General features: G+C 38.2%; 1 protein-coding gene across 1 annotated transcript in view; it reads right to left on the bottom strand.

Annotated features, from left to right (window-relative positions):
* The window catches only part of RGS22 (regulator of G protein signaling 22), a gene marked incomplete at both ends in the record, with an annotated part of 112,547 nt that overhangs the window by 32,456 nt on the left and 54,138 nt on the right, over nucleotides 1-25,953 (bottom strand). The window contains 2 exons of the mRNA XM_080801634.1: nucleotides 23,484-23,585; nucleotides 24,581-24,703. Of these exons, the coding sequence (XP_080657760.1) occupies nucleotides 23,484-23,585; nucleotides 24,581-24,703 (225 nt within the window). The remainder of the gene's footprint in view (nucleotides 1-23,483; nucleotides 23,586-24,580; nucleotides 24,704-25,953) is intronic.

The following is a 25,953-nucleotide window of genomic DNA, read 5'->3' as shown; positions in this document are numbered from 1 at the left end:
AACACTGTAGCATATATGCTATAAGGGTTATTTGTACAGATGCCAAAAAAGCTTCATATGATAAAAAAAAGAGAGAGAGAAATTTCATGAGTCATTCATTGAAACTTTCTAGAAAGATAGAGAACTTAAAAAGTCTTAAAAGGTCTTAGGATAGGGGATATTAGTAGATGGAGCTACTTAAAATTTGTGAAGTATTTAAAGATGAGTCTTGAACAGCAGCAGAGAACCTCTCTTTATTCCTAAGTGTTGTGAAATGTGGGAGAAGGGGCATATTTAGGAGACATTCTGGATGTTCTATTTAATTAGGTAATCTGCAGCCTGGAAATTTCCTTCCCTAAGACAAAGACACATAGTCCATTGGGCAGAATAGCAGAGATCGAACCATCAAATGATTGTTCATACCAAGTGATTATATATATAATATTTAAAATGAAAATTCCTTTGGACACACACAATTTTTTCTAACTTTGGGAGTTAGTTTTTTTTAAATTTTAATTTAAATTCCAGTTAGTTAAAAAAAACAGTGTAATATTAGTTTTAAGTGTACAATATAGTGATTCAACATTCCCGTACAACACCTGGTGCTCATCACAAGGGCCCTCCTTAATCCCCAACACCTATCTCACCCATCCCCCCACCCACCTTACCTCTGGTAGCCATCAGTTTGTTCTGTATAATTAAGAGTCTGTTTCTTGGTTTGCCTCTCTCTCTCCCTTTTTTCTTCCCTTTGTTCATTTGTTTTTTTCTTAAATTTCACATGTGAGTGAAATCATATGGTATTTGTCTTTCTTTGACTTATTTTGCTTAGTGTAATACTCTCTAGCTCCATCCATGTTTTTGCAGATAGCAAGATTTCATTCTTTTTTATGGCTGAGTAATATTCCATCATGAATATATATCACACATCAGCTCTATCCATTTATCAGTTGATTGGCACTTGGGTTGTAGAAGAATGACTTGTAAATCTAACCAGTCTAACAAGTTAGGTTTGTATCAGATTGAAATCTATTCTTAAAGAATAAAAAAAATAATTTAAGTATATAAATTAAAATGATGTCCTACTAAGGTAAATTAAGAAAATAAAGACAAAAATGATCAAATTAACAACAGTAAGAATGTCTTGCCTTCACTCTTCTTGTCTTTCAAGATCTGCCGCTACCCACAGTCTCATAAGAAACTCTAGGTGCTATTTATATTGTCTATCATTATACCTTGGTGGACATTTCACAACGCCACGGCAAGGCCATTCAGGTTGTAACTATCTCCAGTCAGTTTGGGCTTTTACCTTCTGAAATTTTGCTTTATGATTTTCTTCAGAATGAGTGTCAGTTCCCTTTACCAATTACTATATTAATAGCACAACTTCCTCTCTCTGAACATTATTCTTCATCCTCTTATACCACTCACCAAGCTTTTCTTTACATTCAGCACAATCTGTAGCTTCTTCCTGTCCTCCAGATAAATGGGGCCACCACCTAGTTTCTCTTTCTTTCTTTCGTGATTGGGTCTGAAGATTGCCCATCATTTCAAGTACACTCTTAAAACACCCTTAATTCCTCCCATCTTGATCTTCTGCCCAATTCTGAGTCTGCTGAATCATTTATCTATTTTTCCAACTCTGTCCTCGAGCTCCCAATAAAAACTATGACAACTGGCTTCATTATACATAGACTTAAAAAGAAGAAGAAGAGGAACCTCACCCATGATCACAAAGCTTGGTAAGTTTTTGCATATTTCTAATCAAATCTTATCTCCCCACTTCTAATCTTTGTCATTCTCCATAAAGCTCCCAACTGTTCCTTATGCTTCTTCACTTTCAGAAGATTGACCTTCAACTTAACTGGGCAAAACTCTGGTATGGATGCCCTCAACTTTCTCCTCAAGAACCTTCTAAATATTTTTCTTTCTCTGATGTTTCAAAGAAAGATTCCTTTCCAAGATGAAACCATTCATGTGTGGCCTTGACTCCATTCCTCCCCAGAACCTTGCAACATCGATTATTTCCTTAGTGCCAATGTCCTTAATTTATGTCGCCATTGATTTCATCTACTTTCTTACGCTACAAAGCTGTTCAGGTGAGGTGTCTCTCCCTTTATAAGTTAAGTTTCTTGGTTGTTTTGCCCATAAACTATCGCCCTTCTCTCTTTCCCATTTCTACAAATCTTCTTACTCCCTTTTCACCCACTTCTCAGTTTGCAGTAATCTGGTTTTCATGCCAATGAAACTGACCTCCAAGATCACTAACAACCATACAAACACCAGTTCAATAGCTTCTCTCCTTAATTTTCACTATATTGTATTCCCTTGCAGCTTTTACATTGTTGATTACCTCTCCTTGACCTCAACAGTGTCTCCTGATTCTCTGCCTATTTCCACTTTTAGACTCCTTTGGTGATTCCTTTTCCTCTCTTTCCCCTTAAAGGAAAGCATTCATTAAAATTCTATGTTTAGGGCGCCTGGGTGGCTTAGTGGGTTGAGCCTCTACCTTAGGCTCAGGTCATGATCTCAGGGTCCTGGGATTGAGGCCCACATTGGGCTCTCTGCTCAGGGGGGCAGTCCGCTTCCCCCTCTCTCTCTGCCTGCCTCTCTGCCTACTTGTGATCTCTCTCTCTCTGTCAAATAAATAAATAAATAAATAAAATCTTCATAAAATTCTATGTTCAACTATATTTTTTCTCAGTTCACATTCTTTCAGTTTCTCACACATGCCAGACACCGTCTCACAGGACTTTCACACCATGTCTTCTATGCTCTCTATGCACTCCAGCCTTATCCTCTTTCTGCTTTTTGCTCAGTCCAACCCCTGCAGTTTGTCCTCAGGATCATTCTTACATGCTCCGATGCGGCCTTGTACTTGCATGTTTCTCCCACTGGACCACAAGGTCTATGAAGACAGATTAGGTCTACTTTGTTACTATATCCCTAGCATTTCGTGTAATGCTAAATTTAGGATGAACAAACAGATGAATAAAAGACTTTGTCCATTCCCAGAGATTTAACAGTTAACTATTTGTAGAAGAAACCCAAATATATATCGCTTTAGACCTGATTTCTTTCCCAAACTAAAATCTCTGCTTTTAGTTGCTAACTTATTACTACTACATGGATAGCTTATAGACTTTCAAACTCAGTGACTCGATAATATAACAAATTGTTGTTTCAGAGCCTCCAAGCCCCTCCCTTCCTTCTGTATTTCCAGTTTCCATTAGTAACATACCACTCACAGCACAGCCTTTGACTATTTCCCACTTTGCTCGCCTTCTTCCTCAAATGCAAGTCCTATGAATTCACCTCTCTGCATTGAAACAAGGAGTAACTGATCAGAACAAATATAAAAATATGAGGAGGAAATAAGAGGCAGCAGTTCCATTCCCACAAGAAACAAGATATAATTCAGACTTTGGCCAAGCTCAGTGAGACTCTTCTCAGGCTACTATCTATGACCTTCCTTCCTGACCCCACACTTACTTCTCTCTATGAAGCCCCAAGGGCCCATGCATATTTTTGTTGTTGTTGTTGTTGCTGAACTATTTTTGTCTAGTCTTACTGAGAAATAATTGGCATACAGCACTGTCCGAGTTTAAAGTAGACAGCATAATATGACTTATGTATATTGTGAAATAATTACCACCATAAGTTCAACCATCCATCATCTCATAATGATACAAAAAAAGAAAAAATTTTCTCCTTGTGAAGAAGGGAATATCTACTCTCTTAATAACTTTTGTATATACCGTACAGCAATGTTGACTGCAGTCATCACGGTGTACATTACTTCCCCAGTACTTACTTATCTTATACCTGGAAGTTTGTACCTCTGACCACCTTCATTAAGCTTCCCCTTCCCCCAACCTCTACATCTCTAGTAACTACAAATCTGATCTCTTTTTGATGAGTTTGGGCTTTTGCATATTATTTAACTGTCTATTTCCATAGTCTCAAGAAGCTCTAACGAGGGTAGCCATATGACACCATTCTAGTTTAAGCCTACTGTCCTGGCATAATTATTAATAGTTTCTCTTTCACTCTGAAAAGAATCCTGGTTTAGATAATAAATTATATGTTTTCCCCATATTTAACTGACACCAGTTAGATAAAACTACAATATTTCTCTAAAACAAGAATCCTAGACATGCTCAACACATATTTAGAGCTGAACATAAAGGAGAGACAGGCAGAAAATATTACTTGCTAAGAAACACACATTCATCTGATTGCAATCATGTGAATTGAATAGCTGTTACCAAAGCCAAAATCCCAAATATTTTATTTAGAACTTGGACTGAAGCTTCACAGACTTCTCTGTTAAGACTAAATGCATTAGGGACACCTGGCTGGTTCAGTCGGAAGAGCATATGACTCTTTATCTTGGGGTTGTGAGTTCAAGCCCCACACTACGTGTAGAGATTACTAAAAAAATGTTTTTTAAAGAATGAATACATTAGGGACGCCTGGGTGGCTCAGTAGGTTAAAGCCTCTGCCTTCGGCTCAGGTCATGATCCCGGGGTCCTGGGATTAAGGCCCGTATCAGGCTCTCTGCTCAGTGGGGAGCCTGCTTCCTCCTCTCTCTCTCTCTCTGCCGGCCTCTCTGCCTACTTGTGATCCCTCTCTCTGTCTGTAAAATAAATAAATAAAATCTTTAAAAAAAAAAGAATGAATACATTAAATGCAAATCTTAGCAGAAATTTAGAAATCTGTCCACTCTCCATTGCACCTAACTTTAGATACTTGTTTGTCTTCTCACCTGTTTTGGGGGGGAGGGCTTCCTCACTGTTTATTGAATATTATTCATTATCACATAAGCAACTTCTCTTTGTTCAAGTATCAACCCCTATGATAACCAGCACAATCCTTAGGAGGATACACTCCCCCCACCTCCCTGATTCTTTACCAGTATTATAAAATGAAAGAACTGAAAACATTAGAAAAGGGCTTGAAAGATCATCCTTTCCAGAGTGTCCCAAGATCACATAATGCACATTTATTGTCTTCTTTTGAGACTCAGTCTCGGGTCTCTCTGCTCCCAGAGTGGTAGGGACAACAATGGGTAAGGGGATAAGAAGGAAAAAATGGATGTGATTGTCAATTCTTTATTGGGCCACTCTGTAAATTTATAGTACATTCAACTGAATTATGCCGCTAAAATCTGACCATGTCTTTCTAGTATGTTTCTAATAATCCAGGGACGATGTATAAGTGGACTGACAACCGACTACATATAACAAATACAAAGGCCAAAGAACACCTTTTAAAACCATATAAAGACGATGAAGATCATTTTTAAGTTGATGTGAACTTACTTGAAGAAGGAATATGAAGACTATGCTATGTGATTGCTAAAAAATAGAGTTTAATTGTGGTTTACAAACATTGCTTAAGTGTCTTGGGTCATTTGCTTTTTTATTGGCCACCCAGGTCTTCCTTTCTAACCACTGAGGAAATAACAATGTAGCTAATGTTGGAGAAGAAAATGCGCCCTTCATAGCCCAGTCAGCGACTCTGATTCACATTAAAGCAGAGATTCACTCATGCACAGCTGTGGCCGACAAGATTCCAATTTAAACATGAACCTGTGATGTTTTAACGACCCAACAGGAAAGTTTCTGAGAAGGGACAGAAGCACTGCCTGTCCGTGATCAGACTGCCTGGCACTGCACACTGCACAGCTCTCGGCCCCGTCTCTCCTGGAGACGCTCAAAGGTTATGTAATCAGGAAATGCACGATGGGCGGCTTGCCCGGACCGCTCTACACCTGTGCCTCTGACTCACTTTCTTGGCCTCTCTATCAGATGGGGGACGGGGGGAAGCAATGCCTCCCCTTAAAAAATCCCTTACGGTCTTGAAATTCTGGGAATGAACTTTCTTGTTTAACCCATCTCTGATGAACATAGGATAGCTAACCAGCCCGTCGAGAAGAAAAGCATGTAGGATGGATACCGTGGAGACACGAGGAAGAAAAGCTGAACTGGAGAGCGGAGTGGAGAAACAAACTGGGAGAAATGAAGACAAAAGAGAGAGAAAGAAACAACATTTCTGACAACCGTTTTGTTTTGCTTTCTAAAGAATGGCAAAATGATGGACAATATGTCACCTAAATTACTTGTGATACATGTTATTTTGTTGCCATTACAAGAAACAAACCATAAAAATGTTTCTATGCTTGCTTCTTCAAGGAAATTTCTGATGCTTCATTAATTAGAGCCAATATCCTATACAAGAGGAGCGTATCACATGACCCAGGAGATGGCTCAAATTATGCCATTTCCCATTGTGATTTGTATTTTTTTCCAACCTTAAGGTAATTTTGCATGTAAGATTTCAGCCCTGCCGCTTAGTAGTTTTCAAAATCATTCTGAAATGGTTATAGTAAGTTTATATCATAAACATATTCTTGGATGGAAATGGACCCCAATCTCCTTTCAAATATATCATTATGTATTCCAGGCTTAGTTTTCTCACATTTGATTCATTCTCATAGGCCCTGGAATGGACTGATGTTTTCTCACTGCATCACAAAGCCTAGGAAAACACACCTGAGACAGGACAACTGCAGGCTTATTGTTATTTTTAACAATGTCAAGAGCAAAAAATAAAATGATTTCCACAACTGCCTGTGCTATTTGGCTTTCTCATTGTACCAAAGACAAACTGATGACAGCTACCGGGTAAGATTCCAATTGTTAGGCTGTGGAAGCACCCAGCGAAGCGGTCTTTCTGGGCGGAAGATGTGCTAAGTCTTTGGGAAATCGTCTTTCCCATAAGCAGGGGCCATTTGATGATCTTCAGCCTGATGTTCATCTGTGCTCCAATGAAAACAAGAACAATTTCTGCGTAGCCTTAAAAGGCGAAGTCAAGAATAATAGCAAATGCTGGAGCACATGTGTTGATTTGTTATGTTACATTTCAGCTGTTAGTTATGTTAATGGAACAGTTTCACATATTTGGTTTTGAAGGATTTGTTTTAATGATCGTGTGTATGTATCTTTCTGTGATTGCCTGGTAACACTGATTGCATGATGTTCTGCTGTCACCACCAGGCCAGGAGTGGAAGTAAGGGGGGAAAAACGTAGAGCTTTGACTTTAGAAGTGTACGACTTAAAGGGAGTCCCTCAGTACAACAGGGGCAAGATGTGTCAGAACCTATAGGCTGTAAGGCCTTAATACTAAATTCTAGGACATCTATCAGAGCCTATCAACAGGTTAACTAAAATTGGGGACATTTAAAAAGTGGATTTTCAATATAACCTATTAAAGTCTGCTAGATATTAGGAGAACACACTTATGCTTCAGCGTTTGGTGTTATTTGCAAGCCCATTTTTTAAAAAAGATTTTATTTATTTGGCAGATAGAGAGAGATCACAAGTAGGCAGAGGGGCACATAGAGGGGGTGGGGGGAGTAGGCTTCCTGCTGAGCAGAGTGCCCGATGTGGGCTTTGATCCCAGGACTTTGAGATCATGACCTGAGCTGAAGGCAGAGGCTTAACCCACTGAGCCACCCAGGCGTCCCACAAGCCCATTTTTTTCTTAAGATGTCTTACCCTGCTGCAATGGTGAAATAAGGGATTCTAATCATGTAATTAGTAAGGCTGCAGGAAGATGTGTATCTTTCACATTCTTCTGGTGAGTGTCCAAGATGCCCACCGAGAGCACAGGATATATAAAACTGTCTGCTGCTATTGCCTTCTACTTATTGGAAGGCAGACTTTGTGCTCTGCCAGATGGACTGACAGGGTGATATCAACAAAGCCCTAGCTGACTCCCTGAGAAGAAGACATATTCCATAAAACCCATGACACTATTGCAAACACCCTAAAGATAAAAGAAGAAAAGAGTTTTTGGCTACTGAAATATACAGAATTTCTTTTTTTTTTTCCTTTCCTTTCCTTTCCTTTTCTTCTCCCTTCCTTCCTTCCTTCCTTCTCTTTCTTTCTTTCTTTCTTTTTTCCCAGTAAGCTCCTTCTTTCAGTTCATAATAAACAAACTGTGCAGGACCTAGAGATTCTGGAGCAAAGTGATGCAGCCTTCTTTGGTAGGTATAGACAAAGGGCTCATAAGCAGTCTCTAAAGCACACAACAAAAATAAAGGTGGAGGGTTGCTGTGACATGAGAAACTTAAAAGGGGAAAGGATCAGAGTGAAGTTCTCGTCATCTCTTTTCCTCTGTCTTAAGCAACGGTACGCTGGAACCACCTCGTACCAGTTCACGGATTTTCAGGGATTATGTGAGCAGGTTTTTAAATGCAGTTATTATTCAAAGCTAAATTACATAAGCCTGTAATGAAATAAAACTGGAAACAAAAATAATGAATACCCAAAACTCATCACTTCCCAATGATTTTACTGTTTTTACTATCATCCGTGCTCTTGAGGTTATTTACTCTATTACAACTGAATGGTGGAAATCCTACTGCCTTTTCTACTACACATCCCTTCCCAGCTCTGCATTCAGTGACGTCATGTCAGCAGCTTGAAATTACCCACGGTGAGAGTGTTTACACCCAGAGATACGCAAATCTGCAAATCTGCGAATCAGGGGTGCCTTCCCCTTTTGGGAGAGCTGGTTGTTAAATATTTATCATCATGCCAATGATTATAAGGTAAATATACTTCTCTTTTCCTATCATGATGGCTAAAGAAAGACAAATAGAGGCACGTGGGTGGCGCAGTAAGCTGAGCGTCTGACTCTTGATTTCGGCTCAGGTCTTGATCTCAGTCAGGGTCATGGGATCAAGCCCCAAGCTGGGCTCTGTGCTCAGCGGAGGATTCTGCTTGTCCCTCTCCCTCCCCCTCTGCCCCCACCCATTCTCTTTTTTTCTAAAATAAATCAATTTTTAAAATCTTTAAAAAAAAAAAAAAGTCGGGGAAAAAAGGCAATCGACATCAATTAATTCAAATACTCCCTGAAGGCAAAGTCATATACCGGAAAATACCAGTTCAAACCAAAATATGCCAATTTCTAACAGTTTACCTAAATAGTGTTTAACTGACATCCAATTTTTTAAAATATGGATATGGTAAAGTTCTTTTTAGTAGTTCAATTGCAGCAAGGCTGAACTACAAGAAAAGAGCAAACAAGCTCCTCTTTGAAACCTGACATCCTGAATAGCCCTTACTTAGAAAAGGGCAAAGCGAACTTCGACATTCAATTTCCCTTCATTCCATTAGTACATCAGAGGCGGTAAGAGTTTAGTGGGGAAAAGCTTGTAAACTTGTCCTCCTGAGAGAACATAAGGAGCAGCTACGAGGACGAAACACGAAGCATCATGAGAAATAAAACTGAAGCTAGCACATCTTGATATAATGTCTGGACCCAAAAAGCCCCACATGGCTTCACAGATAACCTCAAACACAGCAGAATAGACATCCGCTGTCTCAGGTCATCAACACCTAAACATATCGCTGTGCTTGAAGGCAAACAGCAAGTAATGTAGGATCTTCTCAGCTGGGCTCAATAATTCCATCCTTGGAATTTATATGAAACAATACGATGAAACTGTGTTCCAAACAGCTAGAGGCAAAGGGTCCCCAGAGGGGTTTATAAGAGGACCATAAATGCCCTGATATGGGACAATTTCAGAAATTACAAAATATTTACTTCAACAAAAAGTGAGGTCTGTTTTCATAACCATTCACAGCTCTACCGGGCATAGAACATCATTATCTGAGTTCATATGAGACAGAAAAAGAAAATAATGAGCAAGTTCAGGCAATCCAGTATTGTTTTTTTCTGCAAAAAGAGGAAAAAATGATGGTTTTTAATGACCTCTCAAATCCCACTAGGAGCTCAAAAACATTACTGAGGAGCTACGCCGAGAGGGAATAAATTGCAGATGGAGCTTTCCACAAATGGGTTTTCATGTGAAGGACCTTGGGGTTTTTCAATTAGGAATCTTCAAGATTCCTAGAGATTGCAACATCCTGATAGAGGCAAACCACTGCAGAGATCAACACAAAATGGAGTTGCACACAAAAAGATAATGTGATGACAATCAATCTGAGAATTTCTGGCAATTACTCCGACTCTATTATAGAAGAACTCAGTGCAAAAGAGAACCTAAAGAAAAATAAATGCCAGTAGGATAGATAAAAGAATGAGACAAACTTGAATCATTTTGGACAGAATGAAAAATCAGAAGGGAAAACAGAACATGTTAAGGAAAGCCAAAAAACAAACCACAAACTCAAGGGACAAAATATACCAGGCTTAAGAATAACTTGGGAAAAAAAAAAGAAGAAGAAGAAAAAAAAGAATAACTTGGGCTATTGCTTCAGGTATTTTAAACATAACTGATTAATACAGAATGGAAGGAAGTAAACAATTACACACAAAAAAGTTACTACTATGTAGTTCAAGGCAAACTAAGCAAAAAATAAGTATTTTATTTTGGTAATTTGGAGATTCATTAAAAAAAAAGCCTTTTAACTGACAAAAGCAAAATATGTGTTTAAACTAATGGAATCATTTCACCTCCAATAAAAATAATTTCTTTAAAGTCAGTGAACAAAGAATAATTCAATGAGAAAAGCATGACTATATTAACATTTTTTGGCTTAAGAAAAAAAAACAAGGAAGCTAATCCACACAAACAAAGCAAGAACAACTGATCATGAAACCAGATCATTGAGGGATTACTTGACAATGAGAAAATCAACCGTCAGACAGGTTGGATGTTTATGTCAACCAGCCCATCCCCTTAGAAACAAAGCTTAAATGTAGAGGTTGCTTAGTCAAGTCAGGGAAATTAACTATGGCCCCCATGAATGTTCTCTCTGTGGGATCTGTTAGACTAATCAGGTGCTCACAGGAGTGGACTGCTCAGCAGAGCGCTTCTAGTGCAAGGTCAAGGTCAGCCTCTGCAACACTTCCCTTTCTGGATGCACTGTTGACTAATGTTTCCCCTTGACGGGAACATACTTTCTTTAAATGTCCCGGTACCTTCATGTTAAGTCTTGCAGGCCTGTGAAACCATTCTCTAGACAATAGCTCTGTTTTATTTACATACTGTTTTACACAATGATTTCATAGTTTCAGTTTCAGGAAACAGCCTTATTTTTAAGTTCCTTGGGTATGGTGGAAAGGGACAGGGAGACTCCACTGATGCTCCAGGGAAATCTCTTAAGAGCTCTTTTTTTTTTTTTTAAGATTTTATTTATATATTTGAGAGAGAGAGAGAGAGAGAGAGAGCGAGAGCGCACAAGTGAGGAGGGGTAGAAAGAGGGAAAGAATCTGAAGCAGACTCTGCACTGCTTCAGTGCATGGAGCCTGAGGTGGGGTTCAGTCCCACGACTGACTTCAAGATCATGACCTGAGCCTAAAACAAGAGTCGGGTGCTTAACTGACTGAGCCACCCAGGAGCCCCAAGAGCTCTTTTTTTTTTTTTTCTTTTAAGAATTTATTTATTTATTTGACAGAGAGAGAGAGATCACAAGTAGGCAGAGAGGCAGGCAGAGAGAGAGGGGGAAGCAGGCTCCATGCTGAGCAGAGAGCCCAATGCGGAGCTCGATCGCAGGACCCTGAGATCATGACCTGAGCCAAAGGCAGAGGCTTAACCCACTGAGCCACCCAGGCGCCTCATCCAAGAGCTCTTCTTTAAAAGCAAAGTTGGGCTACGTACACAGCATGCCTAGGAAAAATCTTGACCATGGTTGAAGGTGGGTGATGATATATGTAGGCTCCTTAAAGTATTTTTATTTTTTTAAATGTTTTAAAATAAAACACTTGGCTGGCAGTCATATATAATCAATGATTATCTATAATTAGATTTATAATATGTTGCTAAGGATATAAATATGCCAATGAGTTCATTCAGTCATTTAATCAATATTAGAGCATCTTTTATATCCCAGCTCCAGTTTTGAAGACACGAGGTAAAAAAAGCAGTCTTCAAGCTTACAGTCCAGTGGGGGAAAATGTTAAGGGTGAAACTTGGTATTTTGGCATTTGGTGTCTATAAAGATATTTTAAGATATTACCCTGAAAGATTAAACAAGGTGAGACAATAAGAAAGCAACGACTTTAGAAGTTAAGAGTCTGGAGTCCACATATTTGGGTCTAATCCCAAGCTCACTAATTGCTGAATGGATGGCCTTAAGAAAGTATTCAATTCCTACAAATGTTGGTTTCCTCATCTGTAAAATGGGGAAAATACCAACATCTGCTTGTTAAGATGGGAAGAATTAAATAAAACTACCCTTCTAAAGTGACCACCAGAGAAACCAATAGATAGTAAACATTAAATAAATGTCAGGTAGGATGCTAATGATGATTTAGAGAACTTCATATTGTGACTTTTCCAGAAACAAGAAGATTAAAAGTGGATCTTTGGAGATCCTTTTTGGTTCATAATCCTATAATATTCAAAATCTGAACACTGAATGTAGATAGTTGGTATAAACATCAGGAACAGGAGAAATGAATGAATAAGTGTACACCAGAAAGCGAGCTGTTATATGTGTTCTTCCTGAATTCACTAGCAAGCACGATAAAATGGGATGCAAGATGAGAACCCTGCTGATTCTGTGCTCAGTGATTCATAGTGCTCACGATTCCAAGCCTGGCTGCTACTTGGGACACCATCTCTCTGGTAACAAAAATAAGTAATGTAATAAAGCCTGAATAATAAGTGCCCAGCACTCAAGAAGCAACCTAATTACAAAGACACTGCAACCTACCATAAAGCTATGAAGAGGTACAGGATTTTCCACATTTAATCACCATCCCAACCTCACCCCTCACCCATGCCCATTCATCTTTCAGGAAACACAGCGTGATTCTTAAGGCTGCTGCTGTATAAAGAAATAATGAGCTCTGTTAGTGCACCTGAAAATACACCATCAGCCTAGACAGAGAGCACTTAGCTCATAGCACTTTAATGAAAATGTCAGGACCACCCTGAAGTATTTAAGTCCTGTAAATGCCAAGGAAGGAGAAGAGCTAAACAATTAAGGTTATGGATGACAGCAAGCAATGAAAAAAAAACTAAGCTGATTATCAGAAAAAAATTTGACACTGCTCCTCTTGTGCTATAAGCTTTTTTCAAAGGAATTTATGGTAACACCCAAGGATTTGGTTACCTAAAATTAGCTCAAACTGCGTCGAGAAACATTGTGAGGACAATGCAGATTTTATGTGGAAAGAGCTACAATGGCTCCTCTTTCTCAATCTGCCTAGTGTTTTCTGGAAAAGTAGGCAGAAGAAGAGTACCTTCTTGAACCTTGACAGAACTTGAGCGGCAACACCTGTGTGTGCTTTGTTCCCCAATGTGCTCCCATCATCGATCAGAGCCTGGTATATACCAGATGTTTGATAGATGTTTGTGAGAATGTCAGTATAAAAGTTTTCAGGCTAGGGAAAATGTGCTTCTAACTGGTGACCTAACAGCTATCTTGCTTACATTGATTTTTTGCTTCCACACTAATAGGAGTAACAGCAAAGGAGTCAAACACGGACACACCTGTAGACCACTCAGGCAGGATTATGCTGCCCAATTTGGTGTGAACTTCATTTGGCTCCACACTGTGTCTAAGATCACCTAATGGGAAACTAGAGTGATTTGGGCATGGAGAGAATGAGATGGATAGCAATAAATAATTGCTGAATGACTATATTGATGAATTCTGCATTACTATCACATCATAAACTTATGGCTTCCCTAAAAATACTAATGCATAATACAGGTCTGATGACATTTACTGACTCAGCTTTTGTGTTTTCTTTCTCTCTGGTGAAATTTTGTAAACCCAAGGATAAGCCAATGACAGTACTACAGACTAGGTAGATAGGAGTAGTCACTTAGACTGACTTATTTGCTATGGGATTTGCATAAAGTGATTTCTTTGTAGGAAGGTACACACATAAGAGCAACGGAGTCTCTCACAAAAGCATTAGGCCGGAATATTTCCAAGCTGTCAAATTACTGAGGGATATGTCAGGAGAGAGACTTCCAAATGTCAAGATTTCATCTAGTTATGGTAAAAGATACTGCAAAGATTTGAGATTGAGTCTAAAGTTGTTGATCCAAATAAAACGTGACATTATAATTTTTTGTTTGAAGTGTTGTCACCCAAAAGAGATTTATTTTGTATTGTTTCACAGGGTGAGAATAAGACCAAAGCATGAAAGGTTTTGGCTCAAAAGTGAGAAAAAAAGGAAACCGTTCTCTTCCTCCTATGGGTATTTGAGAAGAAGCCAATGATTATCTTTTAAAAAAACGATAACCAAAAACACTAATTCAAAAAGATATACTCACCCCCATGTTAACTGCAGCATTACTTACAATTGCCAAGATATGGAAGCAACCTAAATGTTCATTGGTATATGAATGGATAAAGAAGATGTTTGGGGGTGTGTGTGTGTATTACTCAGCCACAAAAAGAATAAGAACTTCCTCTTACAACAAAATGGGTGGAGTTAGAGGGAATTATGCTAAGTAAAATAAGTCACACAGATAAAGAGAACTCCCATATGATTTCCTTTGTACGTGGAATCTAAAAAACAAATGATTGAAAAAACGAACACACTCTTAAATACAGAGAACAAACTGGTGGTTGCCAGAGGGGAGATGGGTGAGAGGATGGGTGAAATAGATAAAAAAAAAAAAAAAAAAAGATTAAGAGCTACAAACTTCCAGTTTTAAAGAAGTCACAGAGAGGGAAAATATAACACAGGAAGTATAGTCAATAATATTGTAATAACGTTGTAGGGTGACTGTACTTATCATGGCAAGTACTGAGTAATGTATAGAATTGTCAAGTCACTATGTTGTATATCTGAAACCAATATAACAATGTATGTAAATTATACCTCAATAACTTAAAAAAAGGGGAAGAAAATAACCAACTGTTACCTGCTGGTGAAGAAAGAACTGATTTCCAGTTAAGAACTTAATCACCAGTTAAGATGCTATTAATTTGGTTTTATTTTAAATATAATTGAAGTACTTCAGTAATTATTTCTCTCCCCCACTAGAAAGTGAGCTCTTTAAGCCAAGAATTTTTTTTAGTATTTATTTATTTATTGAAGATTTTATTTATTTATTTGACAGAAAGAGTCAGAGAGAGAGGGAACGCCAGCAGGGGGAGTGGGAGAGGGAGAAGCAGGCTCCCCGCTGTGCCACCCAGGAGCCCCTAAGCCAAGAACTTTGTCCCAATCATGTCCCTATTCATAGAACATTGCCTGGCACATAGCAGCTCTCAGTGAATATTAATTAGTAAGTAACAATATTGTAAAAGATATTCTTTAAAGGTTGTGATTCTACGAAGTGTATTTTGAAAACTCAGTAAGTTCTAATGTTGATTGAATGAACAGCTATGAATTTAGGAGGTGCTGCTCTTCCATCCTGTTTGCTTTCACAGCTCCAAGTTCCTCTGTTCCTTCCCCATTATCTAGGTAATGGAGAGAACCTTAGTATGGACTCTAATAATATTTACCTATTCCACAGAGTGCTCTACAGTATACAGGCAAAACCTCTCTTACTGCACTTCACTTTACTGTGCTTTGCAGACACTGCATTTTCTTTACAAACTGCAGGTTTGTGGCGACCCAGCATGGAGCAAGTCTATTGGGACCATTTTTCCAACAGCAGTTACTCGCTTTGTGCCTCTGTGTCATGCTTTGGTAATTCTCAAAATATTTCCAACTTTTTCATTATTATTATATTTGTTACGGTGATCTCTGATCAGAGACCTTTGATGATACTGTCATTATTTCAGGGTGACACAGACCATGCCCACATAACATGGCAAACTTAATCAATAAATGTTGTGTGTGTTCTGACGGCCCCACCACCTAGCCATTACCCTGTCTCTCTCCCTGTTCTTAGGCCTCCCTATTCCCTGAGACACACGATTAGAATTAGGTCAGTTAATAACCCTACGATGGCCTCTAAGTGTTAAGTAAAAGGAAGAGTCAATCAATGCAGCAAACTTCATTGTTGTTTTAAGAAATTGCCAAAGCTACCCCAACCTTCAGCAACCTCTACTCTGATCAAACAGCAGCCATCAATGTCAAAGCAAGACCCTCCACCAGCAAAGAGATTATGACTTGCTGAAAGCTCAGATGATGGCTAGCATTTGTTCGCAATAAAGCATTTTTAATTAAGGCATATACATTGTTTTTTAGACATAAGACTATTACATACTTAATAGACCACAGTGTAAGGTAAACATAACTTGTATATGCACTGGGAAACCAAAAAAATTCACTGGACTCACTTTATTTAATTTTATTTTTTTAGAGAGAGAGAGAGAAAGAGAGCGTGCAAGTGGGAGGGGAGGGACAGAGGGAGAGGGAGAGAAAATCTTAAGCAGGCTCTACACCTAGCACAAAGTCCCAGTGCGGGGTTTGATCTCATGATCCTGAGATCATGTTCTAAACCAAAATCAATAGTCGGCCACTTAACCCTACTGAACTACCAGACACCCCTCATTTGACTCACTTTATTGTGATATTTGCTTTACTGCTGTGGTCTGGACCAAACCTACCATATCTCCAGGTATGTCTGTATTACTACAAGATATTCCCACCTACATTATCTTACATAATCCTTACAGAAGTCCTGTGAAGTAGGCATGAGAAGTTTTGTAGGGTAAAGGAGGCAAAGTGCAGCATTGAAATCAGTTCTGCATTTCAAGTTTGAGCTTAATTTTGTTTCTAGCTATGAAAATTCAGCAAGGTTAAAAAGAAAAAAAAGAAAATTCAGCAAGGTTAACATTTCAGAGATAGAGTTTCTTTTTATCTATTAAAAAAATAGGATAAAAATACCTGTATGATGACTGTGGGTATTAAATTGGAAAATATATGACTGCTTCCTTTTTGGGTATTGCTGACAGGCTAGATTAGTTGAAAATCCTTTCTCTATAAAATACCTAAAATACTGGATAAAGTATAACAAATATTTTTCTAAACATGTGGCTGGATAGGAAGGAAAACCAGCACAGGGGCCAAAATTAAGGAATATACTAAAAATCAGGATGATAAGCATGAGCTGCCAATGGGAGGACCATGGGGCAAACCAAGAACGTGGATTATAAGAGTCACTGGGTACAGGAGACAAGGCCTTGGATCCCCACTAGGGTGGAAAAGTTATACTAAGAGCCATACATATCACAAGGTCTTTGAAGGGTCATACACAATGTGAAATGCAGAATGGAAAAAAAAAATGCATGCATGTATATCTCTATGTCTGTCTCTATCTCTGTCACTACCTACATCTACACTGACCAAACCTAGAAAACAAAATGGAAGCTTGCTTGCCCTGGCCTAGACTCCATGCAAAAGAATAAAAGAATAACTCCTGAGGATCCGTTATTGTAAATTTACCATCTCATGAGTTTGTTTTTCAAGATTTACTTGGCAAATAAGGAAACTTCACGGTGAGAAACCAGCATTAAAAATGTGCCTAGGATAAGCTCCACAGGTAAAAACCTCACTAAAGAGCTCATAATTCAGACTTCCAGTACCTATAAGAAGGAATCCAACATGTTTGCAGAAATAATAAATAGCAAAATTAGTTCTTTCAAGAACTACAAATCATAGAATTATTGGATGCTTAGCATCAGACTCTCAGTGTCTCCTAGTGCTCATACCCTTTTGTAATTCTCTCCCCATGTGGGCCTATAATGCAGGGCTCACTTCTGAGCAACAGAACACAGTCATAGTGATGATATATATGTGATTATGTGTATCTGGTTATGTTACACACAATGGTAATGCCTGTCTTGCTAAGAAACTCCTTTCCTTGCTGGTTTTGGAGAAGCGAGCTACCATGTTGTGATTTGCCACCATAGAGAGGGCCACACTATATGGCACAGAGCTGCATAGCCTCTAGCTGACAGCCAGGGAGAAACTGAGTTCTCCTCAGGCCAGTGGCTGCAAGGACCCAGATGCTGCTGATAACCATGAAGCAGATCCTGCCCCTGTAGGGCTCCAGATGAGAAAGCATCCCTGACCAACTTCTTGATTTACAGCCTTGCAGAAGATCCAGCAAAGTTGTGCCCAGATTCCTTACCTGTATAAACTGTGAGATAACACATGCATATCATTTTAAGCCACAAACTTACAGTAATACTCTCATGCAGAACAGATAACTAACACAGCTACAGACTATATGTTTAAAATGCTTAAAGACATAAAGGAAGAAATTAAAAACTTGAAGAAAAAAAGAGATGAAAACATCAGGAAGACTTGAAAAACACAAGCAGAACATCTAATAATTTAAAAAAAATTCTTAAAATAATTGAACTCAATGGATGGGTTAAATAGCTGCTGAAAAGTTGTAAAAAGAAAAATGGAAACTGGGGAGACTCAGTCAGTAAAGCATCTGCCTTCAGCTCAGGTCATGATCCCAGAGTCCTCAGATGGAACCCACATTGGGCTTCCTGCTCAATGGGGAGTCTGTTTCTCCCTCTGCCCCTTAACTCACTTGTGCTCTCTTTCTCTCTCTCTCAAATAAATTTTTTAAAAAAGAAAAAACCCAAAAGAGAGATTAGGAGAGATATAGGATTGATAGTCTTGACCAGACAGGGAATCCCAAATGTGGTGAACACAGAAAAGAGAAGTAGAAAGACTGAAAGAAATAACAGCTAAGGACTTTCCAGAATTGATGCAAGACATGGTTCTTCAGATTCTAGAAGCCACTTAGACCCAAGAGAGATAATCATGGTAAACACACTGACATGAAATATGGAACACTGAAGTCTAAGAGAAGATTAAAAATCAAATGAGGAGAAAAAGCAAAGGAGCAACAGGAGACTCTTCAAAAATAGCAACAGAAACCCTAAGACCATAGAGTAGTATCTTCAAAGTGCTGAGAGAAAATCATCAACCTAGAATTCTATATTCAGCTACACGACCGATGAGAGAATTAAACATTTGCAGACAAATAAAACCTGATTTTTAACACTAGTAAATCTTAATGGAAAACTTACTAACAGATATTCTTCAGAAATGAAACCCAAAGGAAGGAGTGTGATGCAAAGGGCAATGGTAAGCATGAAATCTATGTGTAAATAAATCTACACCAGCATCAAAGGTATTAAAACAAAAGTGATGAAGGGCACCTGGTTGGGTCAGTCATTAGGCATCTGCCTTAGGCTCAGGTCATGATCCCAGGGTCCTGGGATTGAGCCCAACTTCGGGCTCCCTGCTCAGTGGGAAACCTACTTCTCTCTCTTCCACTCCCCCTGCTTGTATTCCCTCTCTCACTGTCTCTCTCTGTCAAAGAAATAAATAAAATCTTAAAAAAAAAAGTGATGATAGCTACTTGGTAGGTATATTTTAAAAAATTTAAATGCCATACAAAAATGATATGTAAAATGGGCAAGGTGTGGTGGAATTAAAGTGTTCTAAGATCCTTAAATTATTTGAAAGGATAAAGATAATGATTAATTGTAGACTTTGTTAACTTTGGTATGCATGTTAAAACTATAAAGGTGAAAACAGAAATAAGGAAATAAAATGTGAAGCATTATTACCACCCACATTTTACAAGACATGAAACTGACTGACTTGACTAAGTTTACCCAGTTAACAACTAGCATAATAATAAGAGCATGTGATGTAAATTCATTTCTTTCAACTCCAAGTCTGTGATTTTTTATTCCTTCTATGTCATATACCCTCTGATCTAGGTGACACACATTCCTTGGAATAAGCCTAAAAATTTCACACTATTGCAAGAATATCTTTATATTGAATAGCACTTTTTAGTAAAAATAAGCAAATCCTCTTATTCCTCATTTCCATTTCATTCTTACCTACCCTCTCTACTCATTAATTCCTACATCCTCCAAATAATTTTTCTCCTGGGCTCTAATTTTTACTGTTTTTTTTTCTCTCTTCCTCTTTCCACTTAAATATGTATGTGATTAATAAGTGTGTGTACACATGTGTAAACATGTGCAATATTTATGATCATACTTGTTTTCTATTTTCAAAAAAAATCCTCAACATATATGCTGTAGAGAGTGTTAAATTCTAAATGCATAGTTTTTGCTGGAATGTATTTTATTTGAAAGATTTCTACAAAGATGGAAGACGTCATAAAAGACAGTGCTACCCAGATCTGCTTCATTCTGTTGCAGTGCTCTATCATTGAAGGGAGTAAGTAGTATCAAAAAAAAAAGAAGTAGGGGGCGCCTGGGTGGCTCAGTGGGTTAAAGCCTCTGCCTTTGGCTCAGGCCATGATCTCAAGGTCCTGGGATTGAGCCCCGCATGGGGCTCTTTACTCTCCGGGGAGCCTGCTTCCTCCTCTCTCTCTGACTGCCTCTCTGCCTACTTGTGATCTGTCAAATAAATAAATTAAATTAAAAAAAAAAAAGTAGTAGGACTATCTGTGGGAACAATCTAGGCTCCAAATCTTAGCAGTGGTTCATGCTCCCCTGGCAAACTCTTGTTAGAGTCAAAGACTTTACCTCTGCACTACAATAAGTGATTCCTTTTCTCCTTGCCAAGACCATTTCCATTGGCTTCTAACTGAATTATTCTATCTTGAAGCCATGCAGTAAAATCTTCAGGATGTGCCCAAGATTTCAGTTCAAACTGATTCCCCGTCTAGTCTGCCTACAGATACTTCTGCAATATTTTATGAGTCAATAAAACTTCAAGGTATGTAATTTGCCTACTATGATACAGGAAAAACATGTAAGTCTCTTGGAACCAACTCTCAGTCCCCTGCCATATAACTTGTCAGATGTGTAAAAACAATATAAAATCAAGTTGACAGTGACTTTAACATAGTGCTACCTGATTACATTCTGCATTAGCATTATTGATCCAAATATCTGTACTGTAAATATACTCTTGAAGAAGGCCATACACCATTTCCATTATAAAGAAATGATTGAGAAACAAGACAGAGGATCATAAGGGAAGGGAGGGAAAATGAAACAAGTTGAAACCAGAGAGGGAGACAAAACATAAGAGACTCTTAATCTCAGGAAACAAACTGAGGGTTGCTGGAGGGGACGGGGGTGAGAGTGATGGGGTGGCTGGGTGATGGATACTGGGGAGGGTATGTGCTATGGTGAATGCTATGAATTGTGTAAGACTGATGAATCACAGACCTGTATCCCTGAAACAAATAATACATTATAGGTTAATAAAAAGAAAAGAAATGAATGCTATTTCATACTGTGAAACAAATCTACAGGATTATGGTATTAGAGGTAATTCTTATATCTAGAGGCACAGAAATCTTGGATAATTAAACCTAAACCAATCTAGACAATTTGCTCCATTAACCAAAAAATAAAGTAACCACAGAAGTAAAAAGCAAACAAGCCAAAAAAGAAAAAAATTACATGACTTGCTCCTTCAGTTTCCCTCTATTCACCTGAAGGCAACTTTCTCCATTGTTTCCCTCCTTCCACCTGCTGTGGCTCCCCAAAAGATAACCCAGGGAAGAATAAGTGAATTCATAGGTATTTATATTTCTCTGTCTGGCTTATTTCACTTAGCATAACACCCTCTAGGGGCCGTTCTTATAGGTGGAATCTAAAAAACAAAATGAACAAACGACGAAAACAGATTCTTAAATACAAAAACAAATTGGTAGTTGCTGAGGGGAGGGGAATGGGAGATGAATAAAATAGATAAAGGCAATTAAGACATACAAACTTCCAGTTATAAGATAAGTCATGGAGAGGAAAAGCAGAGCATAGGTAATAGAGTCAGTAATGTAATAATGTTGTTTGGTGATGGATGTGACTACACTTGAAATAATGAGCACTGAGTAATGTACAAAATTGTTGAATCACTATGTTGTACACCTGAAATGAACCTAACATGGTATGCTAATTATACTTCTATTTTTAAAAAAATGTCTAGAAGATAATCTAGAGGAGGATAAAAAGCTTACAGACCTTGATGATCCCCAAACAGAATAATCCATCTCAGAATAAACAAAATTTGCCTGTATCTTGTTTCACAATACTTCTACAGCACATAGAATAAGATCATTACTGAGAACTAGTAAGTCTACCAAACTTAAATAGAATTTCCACTTTTACAAGTGCATGGAAATATGGTGACAACAACAACAACAGAGAACTCACTTGACAGAGCGGCTGAAGATGTTTGGAGAAGTGGGCTTCGCAGTAGTGAAAACATAATAAATAACAGGTGGTACTTTTCCAGACAGGAGCAATATGTCAGGGGGAGGAGGAGCGGTAGAGACCCACAGGTCAAGGATGAACAAGCAAAAGAGCCCCATGTGTGGTCTCAAAAAATGGTACTGGCAAGTTAGGGCTAAAACTTCATGACCACATCGAGCCAGATCTGGGCTGGGTAGCTGCTGAAGCCCTTGTTCTCATAGTAAAAGTACAAAGCTCTGTCAGCTGATTTACAACACCAGAGTCCAGGTGGTGGAAGTAACAAAAAACACCCAGCAGCAGCACTCTCTGAGAGTCTGAATAAGAGCGTAAGGTAATACACGATAGGACAAAACTATCTCTGCATCATCTGGGGAGAGGGTCTCCTGAATGGGGTTATTCCAGCTAGAACCATTTAGGTGGTCAACAGATACAGAAGTGATTAGTGGTTTCCTAGGCCTGAAGACTTCTCTCCATAAGGGATCATAAGATCCTGGGGCCCAGGGTGGCTCAGTCAGTAAAGTGTCTGCCCTGGGATCAGGTCATGATCTCAGGGTCCTGGGATTGAGCCCCATGTTGGGCTCCCTGCTCAGCAAGGAGTCTGCTTTTGTCTCTCCTTCTGCCCACCACCCTGCTCATGTTCTCATTCTCTCTCTCTCAAGTAAATAAATAAAATCTTTGCGGGGGGGGAGATAATTAAGATCCTAAGAACAAAAAACTGAAAAGATTAAGTCAGCTTGAGTCATAATTCTATTCTTTTTCCTTCTCCCCCCACAAAAGAGGCCACTGACTCTGTCTCCCTTTGCAGAGAACCCTCCTCTGTTTTGCTTCAGGGTGGTCTTGGGATGTTCTTTCCTCCACCTCTTGGTCTCTGTCTTACATGGTGTGTAGTACAGAAGCACAGGGGATGACATGGAGCCTACACCACACAGTCAACATTCTTTCCCACCCTCGAGGTCACCAGGCTGAGGATGTCCAACAGCTGATCCCCACAGTAAGCTCAGAGAATAGCTCTGGTCTATGTCTCTGCTCCCCATCACTTCAGTGACTCATGGCAAGTCCTCTCTCAGGGTCCTCTTTTAAAAAATCACTCACAACCAAACCAAAAAGACATAAATTACAAAAAATATGGGATGTCCTTTATTGGCAGAACAAGTAATTGTCAGCAAAGAGAAAATAAAGCGAACCAAATAAAACAAATAAAATGGAAACCCACAAATCAGATTATAAAAATAATATTCTACTGACATTTAATGAAGCAATCCCATGACAACAATTTAACTGCTGCCTTTTTGCCTGTAGTCCCAGATTTCTTTTGTTTGGAGCCGGACACAAATTTTTCATTTCTTTGTGTACTTAGAGCTGTACATTGAACCCTAATTAGTTACTACTTACTTGGGCTTGTTTGCATACTTTAAAAGGGTGAAGTGTTTCTCCATAGAAAAGCTGATGATAAGCCTGTAGGTCAAACCAAAAGTACACACCGTTCTTCCACAACTGTAGATGGAGAAAAATATATAAATCATTACCATCCAATTATTAAAGCTCTAATTTCAAATATAAATAAATTGTTTAGCTCCTTGGTGTTACCATAAATCAGGTTCAATTTAATATGGTCTTATCTTCTATTACAAACTGGCAACAGAAAATATTTATTGGTATTGTCACTAAAATATTATATTTTTGCATGTATGCCTCTTATGTAATTAGCCATTAAAACAGGAAGCAATCTAGTTAACAAAGAGTAATCACATATTTCTGGCATGAAACCAAAATCTGGAGGTATTTTGATATATATGGACAAATATATATCATACTAAAACCAAATACTACTCTAATAATTGAGCTAGTGAAATATTTTACATTTAAGCAAAATAAAAGAAAACAAAACTGGCAAAGAGTTTTGTTAATTAATGCACTATCCATTGCAACTTCTAATTGTAAGAGCTATTAAAAATGAAAATTAAAGGATTGATAGAAATCAACTCTGAATTTAATATATATATTACATGGAAACAAAAACTCATGAGAATAAAATATTGTTAACAATGCAAGTCAAGGGGCTCCTGGGTGGCTTAGTTAAGTGTCCAACTTGATTTTAGCTCAGGTCATGGTCTCTGGGTCCTGGGATCAAGCCCATGTCTGGCTCTATGCTCAGTGAGGAGTCTGCTTCAGGATTCTCTCCCTCCCTTTCCTTCCTCTGCCCCTCCCCTCCGCTGGCACACTCTCTCTCTAAAAAATAAATAAATAAATCTATAAAAAAAAATAATGTAAGTTAATCCTTTACTTTTCTTTGTAATTCTAGTAGGACAGGGAACCAAGAGAATTACAATAGAGATGTTTATATTTTTACTAAATATTTAGCATAAAATTTCTTATCAGAAGATATGAGAATTTTAATATCAAACGTAATTATTTGAGCACTGAATTCCTTCAATTTTTCTTACTTTAAAATGAAGTAAAGGCATAAAATTAAAATCATTATCTTCTACCTTGTTTCCTGAATGCTCACAGAATTTAGTGAAGAAGAATCCAGCTCTATTTTCTACATACAAAGATTGCAACAAATTTTCCATGTCAAATCCTCCCAAGGCACCATCGGCCATTGCTTTAACCTAGATAACAAAACAGAAGTCCATGATCCATCCAGAAACATGATGATTTTTTTATGACACTGTACAACACGGTTTCATAAATTCTGCCAAACTGTCATTTTCCTGCTGGACTTTAAAATTTTTTTTGTACCATATAAGTAATTAATGCAGTATGTTTGCATACGACTGTCATTTAAGAGTCATTTATGGAGCCAACTATCGCAGCAGACTGCCTTCTTTTATAAACCAATCTGATTTCAAACTTAATGTTAGGGTAACCTCTCAACCTCTATTATTTTCATGTTTCAGGCATAGCGATCCCATTTTAGGAGTCTTCCAGATCTCTGTTGGTGGCCTCGTTCTTACATATTTACTGTTATGTTAGCCTTGAGGTGATGCTGTAATGGCTACAAGAGAGTTATAAAAAGAACCATCTTCAAGGCGCCTCAGTGCTGCTCATTAACTGTCCTTAGGGGGCCCTCCTTAGACAGTCTCCCCCTGTACAGGTCACAGCCTTCAGAATGTAAATGGTAATATAAGTTCTCATAAAACTCTGTTATTTGGGGGCCTCTGTGCCAACAATGCTGGTAACCCTAATACCATTCTTGAAACACAGAAAGCTGGCTACTTCCACAAGCATAAGAGTAACTTTAGAATACGAAAAAGCATCTACTGTTCACAGGAACTCCTTGGTATTTGCTGTGTGGAACTCAGACTTCTTTGTAATCTTAAGATAACTGCGGCATGAATAATTTAAGGTATTGTTATAGTGCTTCTCTGCCTCTCTCTTTATCCCTCTACTAAACACATTCTAAAGTGAAACTTTAATGTTTTAATGATGTTTAACCGCTGGCATTCCAAAAACTAAAAAAAACCATTATTTTGGTAGGAAAAAAAGCCCTTCTTAGAAGTAAAGAAGAATTGTTTGCTTAGAATAAAATAAAAAGTTATACAAAATTATAGCTAAGTGTTCAGACTATATTGGGACTACCAAAGTTTCTACATAAAGTATAATCCTTAGGGAATATAAAATTGTCCTCCCTAACTGGTGTAGAAAATCCACATTATCAAGGTAGCCACACACTGGAAATACTCTGCTTTATAAAAATTCTGTTTCCAAAACATAACATCAAAATTGTTTTTTATCAACTATTAGCAATTTAATAAAAATAATGGATGGTCTTATTTTGTACCTAAGGTGTTCTCACACCAAATCAGAAAACAGCTGTCTTTGAAGATAGTAATCAATGGAGTATATAGCAACATGGTAT

Source organism: Martes martes (genome assembly GCF_963455335.1).
Source record: "Martes martes genome assembly, chromosome: 4".
NCBI lineage: Eukaryota > Metazoa > Chordata > Mammalia > Carnivora > Mustelidae > Martes > Martes martes.
The sequence above is the reverse complement of the archived record's forward strand: the minus strand, read 5'-3'. Positions and strand labels throughout refer to the sequence as shown.